At 44.5% G+C, this 20,268-nt stretch overlaps 1 protein-coding gene across 3 annotated transcripts in view; it reads left to right on the top strand.

Annotated features, from left to right (window-relative positions):
• The window catches only part of immp2l (inner mitochondrial membrane peptidase subunit 2), a 207,132-nt gene that overhangs the window by 176,898 nt on the left and 9,966 nt on the right, over positions 1–20,268 (top strand). For all 3 annotated transcript variants that reach the window (XM_005936391.3, XM_042226402.1, XM_042226403.1), the window contains exon 5: positions 11,764–11,866. In XM_005936391.3, the coding sequence (XP_005936453.1) occupies positions 11,764–11,866 (103 nt within the window). The remainder of the gene's footprint in view (positions 1–11,763; positions 11,867–20,268) is intronic.

The raw sequence follows: 20,268 nt of genomic DNA, 5'->3' as shown, positions 1-20,268 counted from the left end.
CCAAACGAGGGTTTGTTTGATTTTAGATTTATTTTGGTTCAACTTTCAGCCCCAGTTAATTAAAGTAATCTTAAGAGGTTTGTTTATGGTTAATAATTATTTTATTATTTCTTTGAAGATGAGTTTTCTGCAGGTAGGGCAATGCTGAATTTTGAAAGTTCCTACCCCAACATGATGGGAATTTATTATGGCTTTCTTATCTTTTGGAAAATTGCTGCAGGACTCCTCGATGAGAGCTTATAATGTGCTTAATCACTCTGATATGATATTTCTTAATTTACTCCTGTTAAGGGACCATGGTATACCACTACTGATGATAACAGAGATATCGTGTGAATGAGCCTCCTCCTGTTATTAAAATTTGAATTTCATGTCTGGTTTCTGAACACCAAGATCCAGACGGCCAAAATTGAAAAGCTGGAAAAGTCCACATTAAGTCGCCACCTAGAGTCAAGAAGTTTATGTTGTTCATGAGAAGAGAAGATCGGGTGGAGCATCGTAGCACCAAAGCTAATGAATTATTTACTTATCCCGATCACCAGCATGAGTATTGACTGAACAGAATGAGATCCATGGTGTTTAAAACATTTGAGGTGATTTGATAGGATAGGATGCCTCCTGTTTCAGCATAGGAAGAGACCAGGAGACACATTTGATTGGATGGAAAAATAATGGCACTTAAACCTAAAATGTGGCATCTGCTTTAAAATGGACAGACAGCTATGAAGCATGTTACAAATGTAAAAGGTGGTCAGTAAAGTCTCATTTTTGAGCTTCTACTTCAGCATTTTGACCAACACCATGTCCGTGATTGGTTCTCTGTCAGAGTAAAGCCAATCTCACCATTCTGCACATCCTGCAACAAGGACAGTGAGCATGGTGACTTTTAGTTGTAAATTTGCCCTTTAACCTCGAGTGTCTTCCAAACATATGAGGGTGTTGGTTGTTTGGTCCATAAAGGTTCATCTGCAGTTTAAACTGGTGAAGGACTCGTGAGCTTTCTATGTGCAAATGAAAGACTTCTTTCCCGTATGAAGACATTATTTAAGGTGTTATTGTGTGAATCGCTTGGTTGGAGCTGGAGCGACTCTTCATGTCAGTGCTTCCTGCTGGAAGGAGACCTTTAAAGCTTTAACAGACAAATAAACTTTATTGATGTGCTGCTATTAATTCAGATCCGCCGATTCTCCTGCAGCAGGCCACAGGTCGCACTTTGTGTGTCCTGACAGCACCAACGGGAGATTTATGAGCAGCGTGGGCTGTTCGGGGGCGAGTCTGTGAAGCTGTTGTTTCTATGTGGCGGGCGTTTCTGGGCTCAGCTGTGATTCATGCTGACCTGATAGGGTGGTACGGGCTGAGCGTCATCAGCGCCGCCTCTGATATGAAACCCATCACAGGCTGGTTAATTATTCGTCCCATCACCAGCAGGTGACCTGTAATTTGCACAGAGGCGTCTGACTCCAACAGCTGCCAGGTTGAATCACATGACGATGGCGTGTTATGATACGTGAACGCGGCGGTACGATCTGCCACTTCCTCTCAGTGTCTGGCGCGCTGCTGCAGGGTCTCGCTATGGTGTTTGCTGGTTGGCAGGCTGGCGCGTGCTGCCTGTCAGAGCGCGGTCGCTTTCTGTGTCACAGTTAGCTGATGTGACCTGATGCATCATGTGGGTGCTGCATGTGTGATGTTACCATCTGAATCAGGAGATGGAGATGATATACACGCTGGATGATTTTAGCAGTACTGTGCAGTACGACAGTTTGAGAAGTCTGCCAAAACCTTTGATCGATACTCTGATCATCACACGAGCTAAAGATCGTCCTCTTTTGTGTTTACGCTGATTCATTTTAATTCTTCGTCGACAGCTTTACTTTATTTGGTACATTAAACAGCCAATCACATGGCAGCAACCTCAAAGCAGATGGACTACAGCAGCAGAAGACCACACTGAGACCGCTGCTGTCGGCTAAGAACAGGAAACAGGAAACAGTTCACACGATCCCATAATGGAAACACGTTGCGTGCGAGCTTCAGATAGTAGGAGCAGAGTTTGGTTTAAACAGCATGAAAGCTTGGCTCCATCCTGCCCCTCGTCAACAGGTCAGGCTGCTGCTGGTGTGATGGTGTGGGGATATCTTCCTGGTACACACCGGGGCGCTCAGAACTCCACAGCCTACCCGAGTGTTGTTGCTGACCATGTGCATCCCTCCTCCTCCTTCTGATGGATAACACACCGCGCCACAGACTATCTTGTGCATGGAACATAACGATGAGTTCCCTGTACCCACATTACTTCCACAGGCACAGATCTCAGTCCAGTAGAGCAGCGGTCCCCAACCCCTGGGCCAAAGACCGGTACTGGTCCGTGAGTTGTTTGGTACCGAGTTGAGGCTCGGGTGTGAAATTTTAGTTTTTCAGGGTTTTTATCGTTAACTCAGTTTCCCTGGGTCTTTTCCCGTGTGTTATGAATAAATCTTATAATAATCTCACCTTAAAGGTCGGTCCGTGAAAACATTGTTGGACATAAACCGGCAAAAAAGGTTGGTGACCGCTGCAGTAGAGCGCCTTTAAGATGTGATTTTATGGGAGATTTTCATTATCAGTGACTGTGTGACGTCATCACGGACCAAAATCTCTGAGGAATGCTTCCTTGTTGAATCTGCAACATCAAGAATTAAAGCAGCTCTGAAAGAGGAGAATCAACTGCAGAATGACAAAGGAGCTCAGCAACTTTGCTTTTATAATGAGAATGCAACGAGTTGAGAACTGCAGCGCAGACGAGTCACAGTCGTCGGTGCAGACGGACTCTGATAGGTCGATATATGTTTGCAGTTATCAGCAAACCTTTGCCGGTCTGTCTGTGAGTAGAGACCGGTTCCAGCCAGCCAACCCGTGCTGTCACCTTGTAATCGGAAGTGGGCGCCCAGGTCGAGTACACCTGGGATAGGTCACCAGTGTATTGCAGTGCTAACAAAGAGAAACAACCATTTATGTTTACATAACATCTACAGTGAAGTTAGAATCGGTAAATATTCTGAAAGCACGTCTAATTATCAGTATTTATTTGTATGAAATATTGTTCAGAGCTGCATGAATTTAGCACCAGCTTTCAGAGTTCATATGTTTTTATCAGAAGTACTTCCAGAAAGAGCTAATCCTGTGTCTCTGGCAGCTTTAGTACTCGGTTTGATCTTTACACAGGACAGTTCAGGAATCCATACATGCTGAGACCCACCTGTAAATCTCTCAGTGCACATATTTCCATCCAATTATGCTGAGCCGTGTCTGTAGTGTTTGACAGCCGATGTCAGAAATCATAGAGCAGACACGCGGACTCGTTAGGAGGGAAAATTAGTGGAAAACTTTATTAGCACTGGAATTTCCCTGCATGAACAGATGGAGATGTAATGATCGTTATCGACGTGTCCGGTCCAAACACCTAATCATCTGAACTGGCCTTGAGGAGCGCAGGCAGCAGGTTTACCTGACCTCATCCAGCGTGTGGATCTCTCAGCAGCTGTCCACCTCGGCCTCATTAAACTCCTCCCAACCTCTGCTGTAACATCCATCAGCTGCTGTTAACACTGATGGAAGGAGGTGTGTGTGTGTCACGGTAAAAATGTGACTGTGTGTGAGTGGAACATCTCCCTCATCATCTTAGTGACGCACACCAGCCCTCTGTGGAGAAGAGCCGGTGAAAAATCCACTGCTGTGTTCACACAGTGATGATGAGGCCGTTTGTAGCATCTGGAAGCTCTTCGAGGCGTCTGTGGCGTCACTCTGCGCTCTTTTTGTCATTTCTCTGTGGATAAGTACATTTGGGGCGAGTGTGTCCCAGTTCAGCCCTCCGAAACAAGATCCTGTCCGTCTCGGTTAGTCTGGGGACACGCAGGAAGACTTCTGGAGCTCTGTTATTAAAAAAAACTAAGTGGATCACAGGCTTGTTGGAGCTGTGTGTGAGTCACAAAGCCAAAATATGAGATATTTTAGATGAGGATCATTTTGAGCATGAATGGACTCTGTGATCATGCTTTTCTCAAGCAGTTGTGTGATTGTTTGGTACATATGATTCTTTTCTGACTTTGTGTCTCAGTTACCAGGTAAATTGGACGGTCTGAGTCAGATCTCTTTATTTTGGGTGCCTGTTTTCTCTCTTCGAGTTTCCACCACTAAAACTTACTCCAGGAAACTTTGGAGCAACTCACTCCCACAGCAGGAACCAGGATGTCATGCTGGGTGGAGTTGTTCATTCTGTGAGATGAGGCAGTTACCCCACGAACACACTGGACACAGCTGCCTGTCCAGTAAGTGGTGCAGAGGGTGTCAGCATGATCCATGATGGATAACAGCTTGTTCAGCAACAGAAGTGTCCGGTTTGCAGCCAATCAAAGAGCCCGCCTTCCTCATCAGTTTGTTCAGTCTGTCGGTGTTACCAGCTCAGATGCCCCTCCTCCTTCCCCCCAGCAGACCACAGCAAGATATACCCCACAGGATCTTAGACACGGTCATTCTCCACCACCCTAGGGTGCATGTCTGATTTTGACCTCAGGACTTCCAGGCCATACTCGGCACAGATGTTCCTGCTAGCATCTTGCACCCTGCTGTTATGTGCTGGATTGTCTCATCTTTACACAGCCTGCACCTGGGGTCTTGCCTGGTGTGATAGACCCCAGCCTCTATGGATCTTGTACTCAGAGCTTGTTCTTGTGCTGCCATGATTAGTGCCTCTGTGCTGTCTTTCAGTCCAGCTTTGTCCAGCCACTGGTAGGATTTCTGGATATCAGCCACCTCCTCTATCTGCCGGTGGTACATACCGTGCAGGGGCCTGTCCTTCCATGATGGCTCCTCTCCTTCCTCCTCTTTCTTGAGTTTCTGTTGTCTGAGGTATTCACTGAGCACTCGGTCGGTTGTGGGCATCTTCCTGATGTACTCGTGGATGTTGTCTCATCTTCAACAGTGGTACTGACACTTATCAGTTCCCGGCCTCATTCCTTCCATTTATTATACAGTCTCAGGGTGCTGGGTCTGGGTTACAGCTTTCCTAGCGGCCTCTTCATGGTTCCCATTTGCCTGCGGGATCCCCAGGTACTTGTATCTGTCCTCGATGTCTGCAATGTTGCCTTCTGGTAGTTTTAGCGCCTCGGTTTTGACTACTTTCCCTCTCTTTGTTATCATCCGACTACACGTCTCCAGTCTGGGTATCATTGCTGTATATCCTGCTGCTGTGGATGATGTGATGTCTCGTTCACTCTTGGCATACAGCTTGATGTCATCCATGTAGAGGAGGTGGCTGACAGCTGCTCCACTCCGTAGTCTGAGGGGGTTCAGGCTTACGGAGAACGACAGTGGGGACAGGGCATCACCTTGGTAGATGATCCTCGGGGATCAGGACTGCCTGGCCTTCAGTTAGCACCCATTGATGAGACGTTAGTAGAAATGCTAGTAGATGAGAGACACCCAGAATGACCTGATGTCCCCCCCCTTGCTGTAGCATTTGTGTTGTACATTGTCGATCTCCAGCTCTGAGAGCAGTTCCTTCTTCTGAAAGTTGGAGCTATTTGTTGTTTAGCTGTCAGTCTGGATGCAGGGTATTGAAGATTCCACATCCTCTTCCTGTAACCCCTTCATCACAAGCATGAATGTCAGGGTAACCTTGAGCTTTTATGATTTCTTTGAACTGTTCCAGTGTGGAAGGATTGCACAAGATTTACACCAGATTTAAACACGTTAGCAACCATCTCTGAACCATTTCTAAACAATTGCAGATTTCAAGATCATCAGTTCAACAACTGTATGTTAGTGCAAGTTATTTAGGTGTGTCACTGCTTTACTGAGGTCTGTAAGAAGACCCAAACTGTTCATCTCAGGTTAGAGGAAATTGGTTAGGATGTTAAGGAACCACCGAGGCTCAAGCCTGCCATGATGGCCGCCCCTCCCTGAGCCTGGTTCTTCCTGTTAAAAGGGAGTTTTTCCTTCCCACTGTCGCCAAAGTGCTTGCTCATAGGGGTCATATGATTGTTGGGTTTTCTCTGTATGTATTATCGTAGGGTCTACCTTACAATATAAAGCACCTTGAGGCGTTTGTGGTTTGGTGCTGTATAAAATTGAATTGAACTGGAAACTGCTGGAACACCTGCGTCAAGAGTGAGGCCAGTTTTGCATCTCCATTGACTGAGAGGGTGCCAACAAAGACAGAAGCTACAAAATCAAAACTTTTGCAGTTGTCCATGTACGGTTTTCAGACATGACCAAGACTGAGCTATGTGGCCAGAAAGACAAGAAGTATGTTTGGAGGAGTAAAGATGAGACTTTCAACCTAAGAACAGTGCAACTGCTGTCAAACATGGTGGCGGTAGTATCTGCCAGTGGTCCTGGTACATTAGCCACAGTGGATGGAATAATGAATCTAAATTCTTCAACTTCTCAAATCAACAGCTAGATGGCTGAAACGTGGACAGTTTAGTGACAGTTTTCCAATTCTGCTACGAAGAGTGGAAAAATATGAGACTGGATTATGCTGGGATGATGTTGATGGGTACCAAAAACGTCTGGTTGAGGAGCAACTTGCTAAGAGTTATTTAACCATATATTAGTGGGCATATATGTATATATCTGAGCCTATATGTATACCTTTGACCCGTGGGGATCAGAGAAAACCCCCAAACTGTTTTTCTTAAAGTCATTAAAGATGTATGCTGTACAATCTTTCCACTCTGGAAAAAGACCAGTTCAAAGGTATCATGAAAGCCCAGGATCACCCTGACGCTCGTGCTCGTTATGAGTGGATGGAGACTTGGATGGATGGTGTTAAATGTGCTTGAGAAATCAAAAGCAATCCTCACCATGCAGCCGTTACTATCCACAGTGCATTCTCTGCAGCATGGAGACTGTTGCAGCATCCCCCCCCAGATTTGGTCCGTACACAAACTACATAATCCACCACATGATGCATACATGACAAACTACAGCACACAGCTATAACAACAGGATCAGTCAAACATGTACTCATAACATGAGAAGACTTCCACATGACTCTATATGTTACGCTTTTACTCAAAGAGCTCAAAGCCAGTGCAGTAAGCTCCGTCAGTTTTGAGAGATTCTTATGCGGCATTTATCCAGTTATTTGTATATTTATAAAATGCATGTTCTTCGTCTCTCTGGGAGAGCCTTTGTAGCAGTAAAATACCTTTTACATTATGCATATTATTTTCTTTTGTAATCCAGAAAGACCTCAAAGAAAACCAGACACCGACAGATATGAAAGTAAGTCTACTTGTGAAGCACTTTAACTGTAAAAGCTCAGTCGGTGTAGCTGCGAGTGCTTCTAATGCAGCATTTTCCCAAACTGGGATTATTAAGACGCAGCTTTCTCTAGGTTTTCTATGAAATTCTGCTCAAAGGCACTAAAGATATTAAAAACAGATTGGGAGGCCACAGCTCTGCTGCTAATTTCGCTGTGGAGATAACATCAAGGTCGCACCTTTTTACTCACTTGAAAGGTGCACGTGGAGAACGCACTAATTGATGTAGAAGCACGGCGGGCATGTAAATGGAAAAAGGTTAATTAGAAAATTTACATTTCATCAAAAAATAACTGCTGGGACGGCTTTTTAAACCACAAATGATGATGATTTCTTTTTCTTGTAGCTCTGATTCATCACCACAGCACACCAAGCTGAGTCGAATGAAAGACTAAATGCAGTAAACTCAATTGTCCTTGGTTCTTTAAAGATTTCATACTCATTCCTTGTCAAATGTAGCAGAGAATTGGTGTCATATAAACTGCAACCTTTTTATTTCTGCAAAAAGGTCCCAGCTTGTTTTCTCTTATTTCTTTTCCTTTGCGAGTCAGTAAATTCAGCTGCTATGGCTAAATCAATATTTATGTATCCAAGGCCTCTTTGGTCAGCCTGCAGGACCAACCTACACACACACACACACATGCGTGAGGAATTGCAGACAAATTTCCATTTAAAAAGTCACTGAGGCTATAATTCACAATGTTCCCAAGCTGGATGATAAATCAGGGCTGGAACAGCCTCGTAACAGTCCAGAGGGATGATGAAGGGTGTCGGACCTTCTCCTCATAAACGCGACGAGCTAACTGAAGCGGCTGCAGGACGAGATGAGCACCGCCCCCCTCCACCACCTCTGTTAGGCTGAATCCTCTGATCAGATCTTTGTTTGAGCGATAAGGTGACGGAGGGAAGTGACGCTGCAGGAGATGATTTGGAGGCTGATGATTAAGGATAATGAAATGAAGGCGATAATTTGATCCACCGTCAATGAAAACGTTAACGGCTATTCTCTCCTGATTTTCATCTTCTTTTTTTTGTCTTCCCACATGAACACTTTGATCAGTTTACCGCTGGAGATCATTTTGTGAGCTCCTGTTTGGTTTCCAGAAACTGTTAAGATTAAAAGCACAATACAAAAAGTCTGAAACATGCTAAAAGCAGAAAATGCGCTTGTGATTGTAGCCGTTCCCCAACTCTCTGTGAATGGGACTCATGGCCATTGATCAGTGGTTGTTGATCAATGGTCATGAGAATTTGCATAATTAAGATTAAGGAACTGCCCTCCCAGCCCATTGCTCCTTCAGTGGGCTGGTTTCACTCATTATGCAAATGTCCTGTTTATAAGATTGAAACCTGCAGTCAGCTGAGACTGAAGAAGTCACCTGATGATGACGAAACGTTTCTCCCACAAAACGCTACGTCCAGATGAACAGAATCAACTTTTGGAGATATACCAGCAACACCACTAACATTAGCTAATGCTACAGTTAGAGACCGTAACACAATCAAAATGATTCCAACCGTGTGCAAACAACTTGCATCCATGTTACCTTTGAAGATGAGGACCAGGTCTCGGACAACTCGCAGTCAGCTGCAGTCGTCAGAGTGACTTTAGTGCATCACTAAGGCAATGAAATGATGATAAGACACAGCAATTATCAGTTTACAGTTGTTCTGGTGTGAACCAAAAACACATCTCGATCAGGTTTCAAATGAACTCCAGAGCAGTTTGTTTATGTTGTGTATGTGATCCAACCTCAATCCAACACAGCTACCAGGTGTATGCTGCAATTTGAGCTAAGCGCCCTCCTGTAGTTGGGTGTGTTTTGCAATCTGAGATACAACAGGTACCATGTATGTGCAGAGTACACAAACGGTAAGTGTGGAATAGCAGCTAGCAGTTGAATTAATGCAATCTGGCCACTCCGGTCTTTAAGTGATGACGTATGAATCCTGCTTCCAGCCCAAAATACCCTACGTTTATTAAGGCTGTTGTGTTTTTAACATGTTTTAATGTTTTGTATCTTTTTCTATTTAATCTGAACAAGCCCCTCAAAACAGTCAGTGATCACTGTCGGCTTCTCTCAGTTTTTATCATCGCTCTTCATTTTAAAGCTCAGTTTTTAAACCCTTATGATGTAACTCCAGCCCATGTAGCAGTATATGAATGACTAACCTCATATTGTGGATGGATTATCTCAGTTGTTCTCCTGACTGAAGTTTGGTCCATTTACAGCATCCTGCCATGCGATTGCATTTGTCTCTAACCATCAGGAACCCTCACGTTAACTTTTATCCAGTGGAAAAAGGTTGGTGTTCATCCTGCAGGCTTCAGTGTGTTTATGCTAACATAGCTGTGTCGCTAGCGATCACGTAGCAGATCAGCTACTGATTGGAAGGTTGGTTGTTCGATCCTTGGCTTCCCCAGTCTGCATGCCAAATTATCCTTGGGCAAGTTTCTAACCCCAAGTTGTGTGAATGTTGGTTAGATTGCACTTGAATATAGAAGTTCTTGTATGAGTGTGAATGAGTGTATACAGCACTTTGAGTACTCTGGGAGAGTAGAAAAGCGCCATGTAAGAATCAGTCCATTTACCACATCATTATATAGCAGCTAGCCAAACTTCAGTAACCCTACAAACGTCACTGCTGTTTAGTTTTCTGTCTTCATTTATGTTGGAAGTGATAACAGAGCTGTACGTTTGGATTTATTCAGAAACCTCTCACTCAGAACATGCTATATCATGTTTAGGTGGAAGCTAGCGAGCTAACTTCCGCTAACTTCTAACTCTGTTAAACTTCATAAATCCTGTTTTCATGGATGCCTGGATGTTAAACTTATTTGTTACACCTGGTAAAGCAGCAACGCTGATCATTTTATTTATTATGTAACTCTCAGCGATGGTGCAGTGTTCGTTTGACTTTGGACCCAGAAACGGCTAATGACGTCAGACTTAAAGAGCGGATAAGTGGACTAAACATTCTCATTTGGTTTAAAGAGACTTGCTTGGTTCACTTGTTGTTTTTGTCAGTTTTGGGAAAAAACTACAGGAAAAGGCTGAAGTTTGCAACCTCATCATCTGATTCAGAGTAAATGAACTTTAAGTGTGAAAGTGTGAGTGACTGCAGTCAGTCCAAGTTGGACAGCTTGCCTCCATCCAGGCAGCCTGTATAGTTGCCTTGTGAGTAGTTGTCATTATATTTTTACTGTATTGTGACTGAAAAAAATAACATCATGCAGGCTACAGTTAGCCTGCTAGCTTTGTTCATAGTCATTCCTAGTCCTAGTCAGTTCTGTTTTTGAGTCGGGTCGTCATAGATATCCAAAGTTACATCAAAGAATAAAGCTGGGTGTGATAAAATATAAATATATAACTGAAATAACTAACTGACCCTAAACTGAACTGAAAACAAACAGTGGAAATTACAAAACCATCATAATTCTGGTGAACATTTCTTTCTTTTATTATCACTGCCATCAATACTTGGAACCTGATTTATTTCATGCATCAGTAAAAATGGGTGTAGTTGCTGTCATCGCTGCAGTTTAACAGTAATAATTTTCCAATGCTGGTGTTGCATTAAATGTAATGCTGCCTGAAGTCTGAATATAAATGGCGACATTTGATTTTGTTGTATTTCTGTGTTTGAATTGAGGAGTTTAATTGTGGTCCTCTCAGCATGAGTGGAGCCATCATGATTCACTGTGGTCACAAAGAGATGGACATAGAAACATTACTCAGGTCGGCTGCGGAGTTTAAATTATGCTCAGTTGGGACCCAGGAAAAACTCTCCTGCAGTCAGTCCACAGCCAGCCTGAACTGCTGATACAGGCGGGATGGATCCATGCTCTCATGTTGTTCACGTCATACTCTGATCCTACCGTCCGAATGTCGCCGCAGAAATCGAGACTCAAAAGATGTTTCAATGCTTTTCTATTTTGCAGTTCTGGTGAGACTCTGAAATGCAGCTTTAGGCTGGCAGCAGCGACACCCAGTGTGGACTTCTGCCTCAAAGTTCAACATGTTGTGCACTCACAGATGCTCTTCTGCAGGCTTTGGTTGTTATTCGACCTACCGCTGCCTTTCTGTCAGCTTGAACCAATCTGGGCACTCTCCTCTGACCCCTGACATTAGTAAGGCACGTTACTGGATTACTGTGGCTCACTGGATTTCTTTTTTCAGTCCGACCTCTGTAAACACTAAAGATGGGTTTGTGGGAAAATCCCAGCAGATCAGCAGTTTCTGAAACAGTCAGACCAATCTGTCTGGCACCAACAACCATGCCAAGTTCAGAGTTCCCTCCATCAGCTTTCTTTCCCACTGTGATGCCCTAACCCTAACTTCAGCAGGTCATCTCGACAATGTCTTCTCGATTAAATTGAATGAATTTATAATGAACGTCTGACTGAAAACAAAGTTCTTGCTTTCTTAGAAGTTTCTCTCATTTTCCATCTTTTCAGGACTCTGGCCTACAAGAACCGCTATGTTCGAGTTCCAGATGGTCACTTCTGGATCGAGGGAGATCATCACGGCCACAGTCTGGACAGCAACAGCTTTGGACCGGTAAGCACTCATCCCACTGCAGTGACACTGATGCCCTCCTTTGGTAGAAACAACTTCTATGTTCAGGAGTTTTCAGTCAGTCTGCGATACACAGTAAGGAAACAGTATTGGGTTACGTCTCTTAATCTTCATCAGTATAAAAACACATGACTTTGCAGATGATGCTGCAGCTGCTGTGATGGCTTGATAGAGACTTCTTCTTCCTTAACTTCTATTTCACCACAATCACTCCAGCCCTCTGCACGGCCTCCTTCACTGCATCTATGAGCCTCCTCTGAGGGCTTCCTCTTTTCCTCCTTGCTGGCAGCTCCATCTTCATCATCCTTTGTCCAGTATATCCTGCACAGGTCCAAACCGTTGGTGGATTACGTGTTGGAATCTGTCTGACTCTATAAAATGGATGTTGATTAACTGCAAACCTTCAACAGTCTGTTTGAATGATCCCTCCAGATTAGACTAAGGTTGCCTCCTGACAGGACACCTCTGCACTGATCACTGAAGCTACCTGCAGTCAGTCCCAAACATCAAAAAACCGAATTATACACCAACCACCATCTTTACCTGGTTGCACAGTGTGTCAGAGACATCACTGAGTGCAGAGACGGTCGAGCAGCTCCTGTAGGTGTGATGTGTGCAGGCTGCGTCATACTTGTGTCCATATGTGTGTTCTTGCATACACTACAAGTTTAAAATGTTTCAGCGGGATCCAAATCTGGGCTTCGATTAAACCTGTGATTGAAATGTTCTTTAATATAATTAATAATGAATTAATTCCTTTACAATCGTTTATTTAAAATTAGGTGTGTTTTAAATCCCTCTGCAGAGTTTTAGCTCCTCACCCAGTAGGCTGATGGACAGACGTGAACCTGAAAACCAATTTTTCATAGACACACACACGCGTCAGCGTTGCCATGGAGACCTGACTAATGAGGACCCAAAGTCTCGCAAAAATCTCACTGTCAAAGTCGAGATTCACACTTTGTTCATAAATGTGGTGTAAAGCTTTATTATGGCTTAAACAGAAGGCGAAATAATGAAGCTGTGAGCAAGGCATTACTGCAGCACACTGTACTGTTTGGGGGAAACGGTAAAGAAGGAACATGGAGCTTTGGGAGAATCCACGGATAAATAACTCCAGTATGTTTCCTTTACGTGCACTGCATACTGTGGGCCCGGTTTCATCCGCCCTGTCCCGATCCGAGCTGGGTCCTCTCCTCCTGACTGGAGCCGAGCGTCACAGAGTCCGTAGGGAAGCCAGAGTGACGGCTTGTTTCGGCGCCATCTTTCAGCGTTTTGTTGCGGTCGGCAGAGATGACAAGTACGTTAACAAAGCAGGATGTTTGTGCAGACCTGGTTTGTTCATCCTGACAGACGCATAAAGATTTCATTAACGCCGTGTTTCAGGCTCATCTCTCCGGAGCAGGAAGAGTGTTAAAAGTCTGATATTGACTCCTGTTCTCTGCGCTATTTGTAGTTTTTCCCCTGTTGGTTGGAGCGGGATAAATTTTTCAGCAAAGAAGTAGTCGTTTGCTATGGACAGCACATTCAGAGCCAGACAGAAAGCCCTGCTCTCCCACTGATGCAAAGCTATCCAAGGAGCTGAGCAGAAATCCCCTCTGAGCTCAAACCCAGAGCACATAGAGCAGCAGCTCTGCAGAGCCTCTTTGTTCCTGAGACGACCGGCAGCTGTTCTGCCCTACAAAGAGAGGCTGAGTTTTAAATATGCTGTGCCTCTCTCCTATTATGTTTCTGACCACACCACTCTTCTGCAGATTATGAGTTTTCTTTCAGTATTTCCAGCAAACGCCCGTTCTGTTCCAACTTTTCATTAAAGACCGCTGTTTCAGTGTGAAGTCTGTGGCTAAATGTAATTTAGATTCACATGCTGATCATCTGCAGAGAATTTCCTACGAAGGTGTAAACTACAGCTCCTTCTTACAAACTGCTGCCTCTGACATCCTGTTAGACGTCTTTGCTATGAAGGGGGTCTGACCAGATGTCATGGCTGCTGGGATGGGCTGATAGAGAGGAGCAGAAATCAACCCTGACCCTGCCTTAGGATTGTTCTGGTCCATGGTTCTGTAAAACGTACTAAACAGTGAGTTCAGCGTATTTATTAACTTTCAGTCTCAGTAAATGGCACGCTTACTGCTTCTATAGGAATTCAGAATATTAAAGGTCAGTAGCAGCCAGGTGCTGCTTATTAAATGCACAAATGCACTTAATTAAAGGATCATCAGTCGGTGTGAGCACCACTACTTATGGCACTTTTGCTAGTTTGGACCAAGCGAAGGAGGAAAGATGTCAGCAAAGATCTTGGGAAGGATTATAAGGCCGTCTACAAATACTAAGGGAGATTATTCACAAATTGAAAACATTCAGCTGCAAGTCTTCACAGCGCTGGACGTTCCAAAGAATTCACCCCAAGGTCAGACCGTGCAAAACTCAGAAGAACTCCAAAAAACCCAAAAGCTGCAGCTCAGACCTCGGCTAGCAAAGAGTGAACAAGTATGGCTTGTTTAGGGCTTCAGGGGAAAGAGTCTTCTCTCTAAAGAGAACATACCAGCATGGTGTATATTTCCAAAACTGCATCTTAACAGAGGAGACCACAGTGGAGATGTTTGTCCACCACGCACAGCAGCACATCTGGAGGAAACAAACACCTCATACAGCCGTCAGCACGGTGGAGGAGGGACGATGATCTGAGTGGACCATGAGCTCCTCTGTAGAGTCAGTGTGAGGCCGTGTGTCCCACAGCTGAAGCTCGGACCAAACCGGGTCATCAACAGGACAAAGATCCCAGCACAGCAGCAGATCTGCAACAGAACGACTGAAGAAGAGAAGAACGGAGCTGCTGCAGAGCTCAGAGAGCTGTGCATGAACGAATGCTGCAAACCTCAATGAGGCGAAAAACAATATGAAGAAGAGTGGACCAAAACTCCTCCACAGTGATGTGAGAGACTGACGAAGCCACAGAGAAAATCCTCCCTGCAGGTTATTGCTGCTACAAGCTGTTGAATCAGGGGTGGACTCAGTCTTTCCCTCGACTGTCACATGAAAACTTTCTTTTACATATAATCGTCTAACACTGTCACTGCACGGACAAATACAAGAGCGACAGGTGTGAGGCTGTGGTATCTTACAGATATTTGTAGCTTCACGTTATTCTGCAGCTTGTGATGCTTCTGCTCGTTTGCTGGGGTGAAACTGGAGCTTCTGCCAGACCCAGAGTCCAAAGCTGTGGCCGTTTTTTTCTTTCTTCAGCACGTTTGAAGAAATCTGCTGACGTCAGAGTCAACAACAACATCAACCTGTGTTTATTTCATCCACACCTGTCACCATTTTCACAGCTATTTGTCTGTCACTGCTTAATGGCACAGAAGGATGACATCCAGTCGTTGCTCCAGACTAGCTCTGGCCTGTTCCAGCCTGGAGACGTTTCTCTGCTGCTCAGAAAGGTGGTGTGAGCGCAGTGGTCTTTGTCAGTAGATGTTTCATTGCAGAGTTGAAGAGCACACGTCAGCTTCTGCCCCTCGTGACAGACGTCACTGGCGTTCTCGTCCCTAAAATCACATTACCCTTTCATTGCTGCCAAATGGCCAAAGCCACAGCAGCAGAAGCCTCAGCTGTGTTGTATCATGAAACACAATGTGCTGACAGTTTCATATTATTACCAAATATTCATACCACAGGAAATAGACTCGAACAGCTAAATCAATTGACTATATTCAGGATGTATCCTCTCCAATGAGGAGGTCTCATTTGAATAAAATGTTCTTTTTAAAGTCAGCCTGGCAGTCCTCGCTGCCACCCACCTCACAGTCTTTCAGTGCAGCAGATGATGCAGTCAGCCTTCGGGTCGATCAGAAATAGTCCAAAACAAAACAGAGAAAAACACCCACAACCTCTATATACACTATATGGTCCGAGTGCAGCGCTGTATGGAGCTTTTTCCTCCACATTCTTTTGTTGCTAAGTTAAAAATGTTCTTTCTTTGTTTGGTTTTCAGAACTTTGTAAAATGTGAAACCGAGGAGATTTTCATGCATATGCAACACGAGTCAGGCTTTCATGTCAGTCGATCTCACGCTGTGGGAAGTATGGCCTATTAAAGCGTTTATAGGTGCAATAAATAAGATTTCTACTGAGCCCAAAGCATGAAACGGCTGCAATTCATCTGCAGAGAGTTGATGGGGGGTGTTGATCAATACGGTGAGTCAGCCAGATGCTGAGGTTTCTTCCTCTCAGAGCTGAAAAGCCAATCCTGATGTGGACACAAACAGAGAAAGTAATGAGCCGAGAGAGCGCCGAGAAGAAAAGACTACGGGACTAAGTGATGCAGCGTGGAATTCGGCGCATGACCGCTGAACGGCAAAAGGAAGCCACTGACCAACGATCCGGAAAAATACAAAGAAAACAAAGGCGCAACAGAGACAAAGAACCTGAGAGATGTTCGACTAACAAGCAAGGAAATTAAAAATAAGGCTAATGAAGACCCCAAAGGAGGACCCGATGGACAAAATCAGGAAAACAGCAAACCGTAGAGGCAACGGAGGAAGGTAGGAAAGTACGAAGCACAAAAGCTGTTAATTATTAGGGCGGTCGCCTTTAAAAGGTGAAACCAAAACAGAGAAATCCAAGAAAATAGAATCAAAACAAGTGAAGCGAAAAATTATGGATGAATTACAAGAGTCTAAACTATACCAATAACTTTAATGGTTTCTTTAATGGTTACCATTAAAGAAACCCTGAGCATCCATCACACAGGCCACCTGTAAAGTTTTTTATTCTCATCGTTCAGGAACCGTTTGAGTCTCTCGCCCAGCGTTGTTGTTGAGTCACGGTAATGTGACGTGTACCTGGAAACACCTGGGCGGAGCTCATTATTCTGTGTTCAGCACCTGATGAATGCTTGTTGTCGTCCATCAAAGCTCCTCTTCTGTTTTCAAAACCATTGAAATCTGTCTCCAACACTAGCAGAGTCGTAGTCATTGAAAAATGGGCTCATTAAAAACAGTAGTGTTAACCCGCCCACTTTCTGCCCACATAAAACATTTGAGGAGCAGCATTCAAGGCAGAAATCTCCAGATGTCTCCCCGGGAGGGGTCACTCAGGTGTCCCCAACTCTGCAAAGAAGCCTCCTCCCAAACCATTCAGGAGGAATCAGGTTCAGTAAACCACCTCCGCTGTGCAGGGTTCGGAGTGACAGAGCCCAGCAACCCGACTCTGGTCGTCTAACCCAGCGGTCCCCAACCCCCGGGCCTCGGACCCGTGAGTCGTTTGGTACCGGGCCGCGAGAGTTGAGGCTCAGGTGTGAAATGTCTGGTTTTCAGGGGTTTTATCGGTTTTCAGCGTTATTTTGTTATCGTTTTTATCGTTAACTCGGTTTTCCTGGGTCTTTTCACGTGTGTTATGAATAAATCTTTTTTTTTCGGTACCGGTACTAGTTTTATTTTGTTGTATTTATCCGCGACACCTTAAAGGCCGGTCCGTGAAAATATTGTCGGGCATAAACCGGTCCGTGGCGCAAAAAAGGTTGGAGACCGCTGGTCTAACCACAGCTCGTGGTCATGGGACAGCAGAGGGCAGCAAAAAACCATCTAAAGCATGAAACTGCTAAAAAATAAAAACATATCCTGAAAGGAAAAACCTCCAAGAAACAAAAGAAGGAAGAATTTCTATATAAATGCATTTTAATTAATTCTCAATTTTCCTGTTCTGAAAAACCTGAAATTAGGCACGTTCACTTTCTCCTACATGCTTTTCTTTGTCAATCGTTGCCTTAAAAATCTGTGCGTAAGAAAAGAAGGAAGCAACGTGTTACAAAGAATCCAAGAAATGAAGCTAATCCAATAATCAACAAAAAAAACCCCCAAATATCCAAATAAGCCAAAAACAGAGCATCGAAAGAAAGAAAGCATCAATAAAGCAAAGGAAGGAACAACTACGTGTCACCTTGGCAGCCATGTTTTAACCATGTTTGGCGTAAAGAAGCCAGCGTGGATACTTTTCCTGATTTTTGTCACCAGTTGAAGGAATCTTCAAACCCAAATCGTGGAGTGAAGGTGCAAAACAAACGTTTTTGTTTGAAGTTTCCAACCTCGTGTTTCTGAGATTAAAAGAAAGATGAATCTGTGCTGACCTGGAGGTTCTCTGCCTCCACAGCTTTCAGGTGTGTAATTTAGTAATTCCTCACTGTCTCACCTTAGCAGATAACAGCTCAGTGTCATCTGCAGCCGGATGAATATTAATCAGCTGTTTCATTACCACATGTTATTAAACTGGAGCTTGACCCGCAGCTGTTGTGAGGTGGAGGTTTCTTTTCCTTCCTGTTACTCAGACTGTAGCGTTGAATTTGCTGCGTCAAATCAAACGTTGCTTTCTTTCTCTGAAACCAACTCCTCATAACACCTCCAGCCCGAGCGCGAGCTCTCTAAAGGTTATTCTGGAGATGGAGATGAATGCCGCATATGTATATATGGTTTTAAATATAGAGGCTGGCTTTGAGAGATAACAGGAATCATTAAAAGCTTATGACATTTGCTGGTGTGTGTGCGTTCGCCCTTATGCAAAGCAGATCTAATTGATGCGGCGAGGACGATGCTGGACAGCAGTGAGTGGACGGATCTTCAGCTGTCAGCGCGCCGGTTTTAATTATCTCTGCCGTTGATGTCTGCAAGTCTCTGCACCTCAAGCTGAATGTCAACCTGTGAAAACCTAAATAAGAAGCACGTCACTTCAAAAATCAGAAAAAATCCGTTTTTGCTCATTTCAGACTGCCAAGGCAACCAGTGACTCAAAAAGAGGAAAACCAACCCACGGCGTCGTGTTAATTCAGGCTGCTTGGATACGTATCTTTAATATATTCAACAAAAACGAAGCAGAGGATTGGTGCCTTTCACAAACAGTCCCTGCAGGTTCTGGATGTCAGCATCTGATGTGTTCGATTCAAAGAAGGCTTCAGTTTTATTACATTCAGCATAACTGAGCTGTCGTTGTGACTAAGCCCAACCAAAGACTACATTTAAACAAGTTCAAACATCTTTTGCTGTTGGAGTTTGCAAGTACAATCAAAGCGGTCACCCAGAAACACCCTCAACCTCTGGGTGACCGAATTTAATGGCGAGGCGACGGCGACCTTTCTCCAAACCACCGTGGTCGGTTGGAGCGCCGTCACTCTCAGGTTGGTGAAGGTTTGCAGATTTACCAACGTGTTGCAGTAAATCTGAGTCAGAGTGTCGACATCATCTGTGACACGCTGACTCGGCTGGTTGTATTCTGGTTATATTCCTTAGAAAAGGAAGATTGCAGAGCAGCTTTACCATTTTGCACTTTCTCTGTATGTAGACAGCAACATATTTGCAGTTGTTGCCATTTTATCCCCGTCAGCACAATCGGATTCAATGAGATGATGATTGCATGCATTGGCAACATAAAGTAGACTGGCTCTGATGGGGCACTTTGAAAATGGCAACTTACTGTGGTTGCAGATCTGGTATCCATCTCTGAAGCAAGCATTGGCTGCTGAGGCCTCCAGCTCCGTGATGTGACTGGAGAGTAAACAATGAGAAAACTATTTTTGGATGACAGGTCTTGACACGTGTACTAGAGGAGGGTTTTTGAGCAAAGAAAGGCAGCTGGAGCCGTGTTTTACTTATTTCTGTTCACATTTCATTGCCCAATAATCTTTTCATTTTGAATTCTTCAGATTTTGTGGTTTTAAAAGACTCATGCTGTCACGAACTGCACTTTCCCCCCAACGTCAGTCAAAGACGGTGGAGCATTACAGAGAGAAAGCCATCGATTGTAGAACTGAAAAGCCTGAACTGTGCTCAGTTCACTTAGTTCCCTTTAATAACAGATGGTCTGCTGGACCTGCTAAAGCAGGTTATAAAGGGAGCCCTGAATCACCTGTTATGACAGCTTGACCTGCTCCATGACTGCCACAAACATCCTCAGCAAAGCAAAACTGACTACTCGACTGCTAACCCTGACCGCACGCGCTCCATCCTGCAGGGCTCCATCCACGTCTGCAGGTCGCTGCCCTCTGTGCTGTCCTGCTGCTAGGACAAACAGGAAGGCAGCCACCTCCGTATATGAGGCTACTCACCCTCTAAACTGCAGTCTGCTCCGCCCACCTGTTCCTCTGTCACCCCCAAACCTCCTGCTCCACCACAGCTGCTTCAGTCAGCGATGCTCAAAGAGATTTTCCATGACAGGCTCACTTTAGGACACCTGTGGTACCTGAGGACAGGATGGCTCTCGCTCTCTGAATCGGCTCTCTGTTGTCAATCAGTCTTTATTTATGAAGCACTTTTCATACAGAAATGTAGCACAAAGTGCTTTACATAGTTAAAAGCAGCCCACCCCACCCTCCAACTCACTCCCCACACTCTCATTAAC

Source organism: Haplochromis burtoni, unplaced genomic scaffold (genome assembly GCF_018398535.1).
Source record: "Haplochromis burtoni strain Fernald_Lab_line unplaced genomic scaffold, NCSU_Asbu1 Contig_210, whole genome shotgun sequence".
NCBI lineage: Eukaryota > Metazoa > Chordata > Actinopteri > Cichliformes > Cichlidae > Haplochromis > Haplochromis burtoni.
Note: the sequence above shows the minus strand (reverse complement) of the source record. Positions and strands in the feature narration are given on the sequence as shown.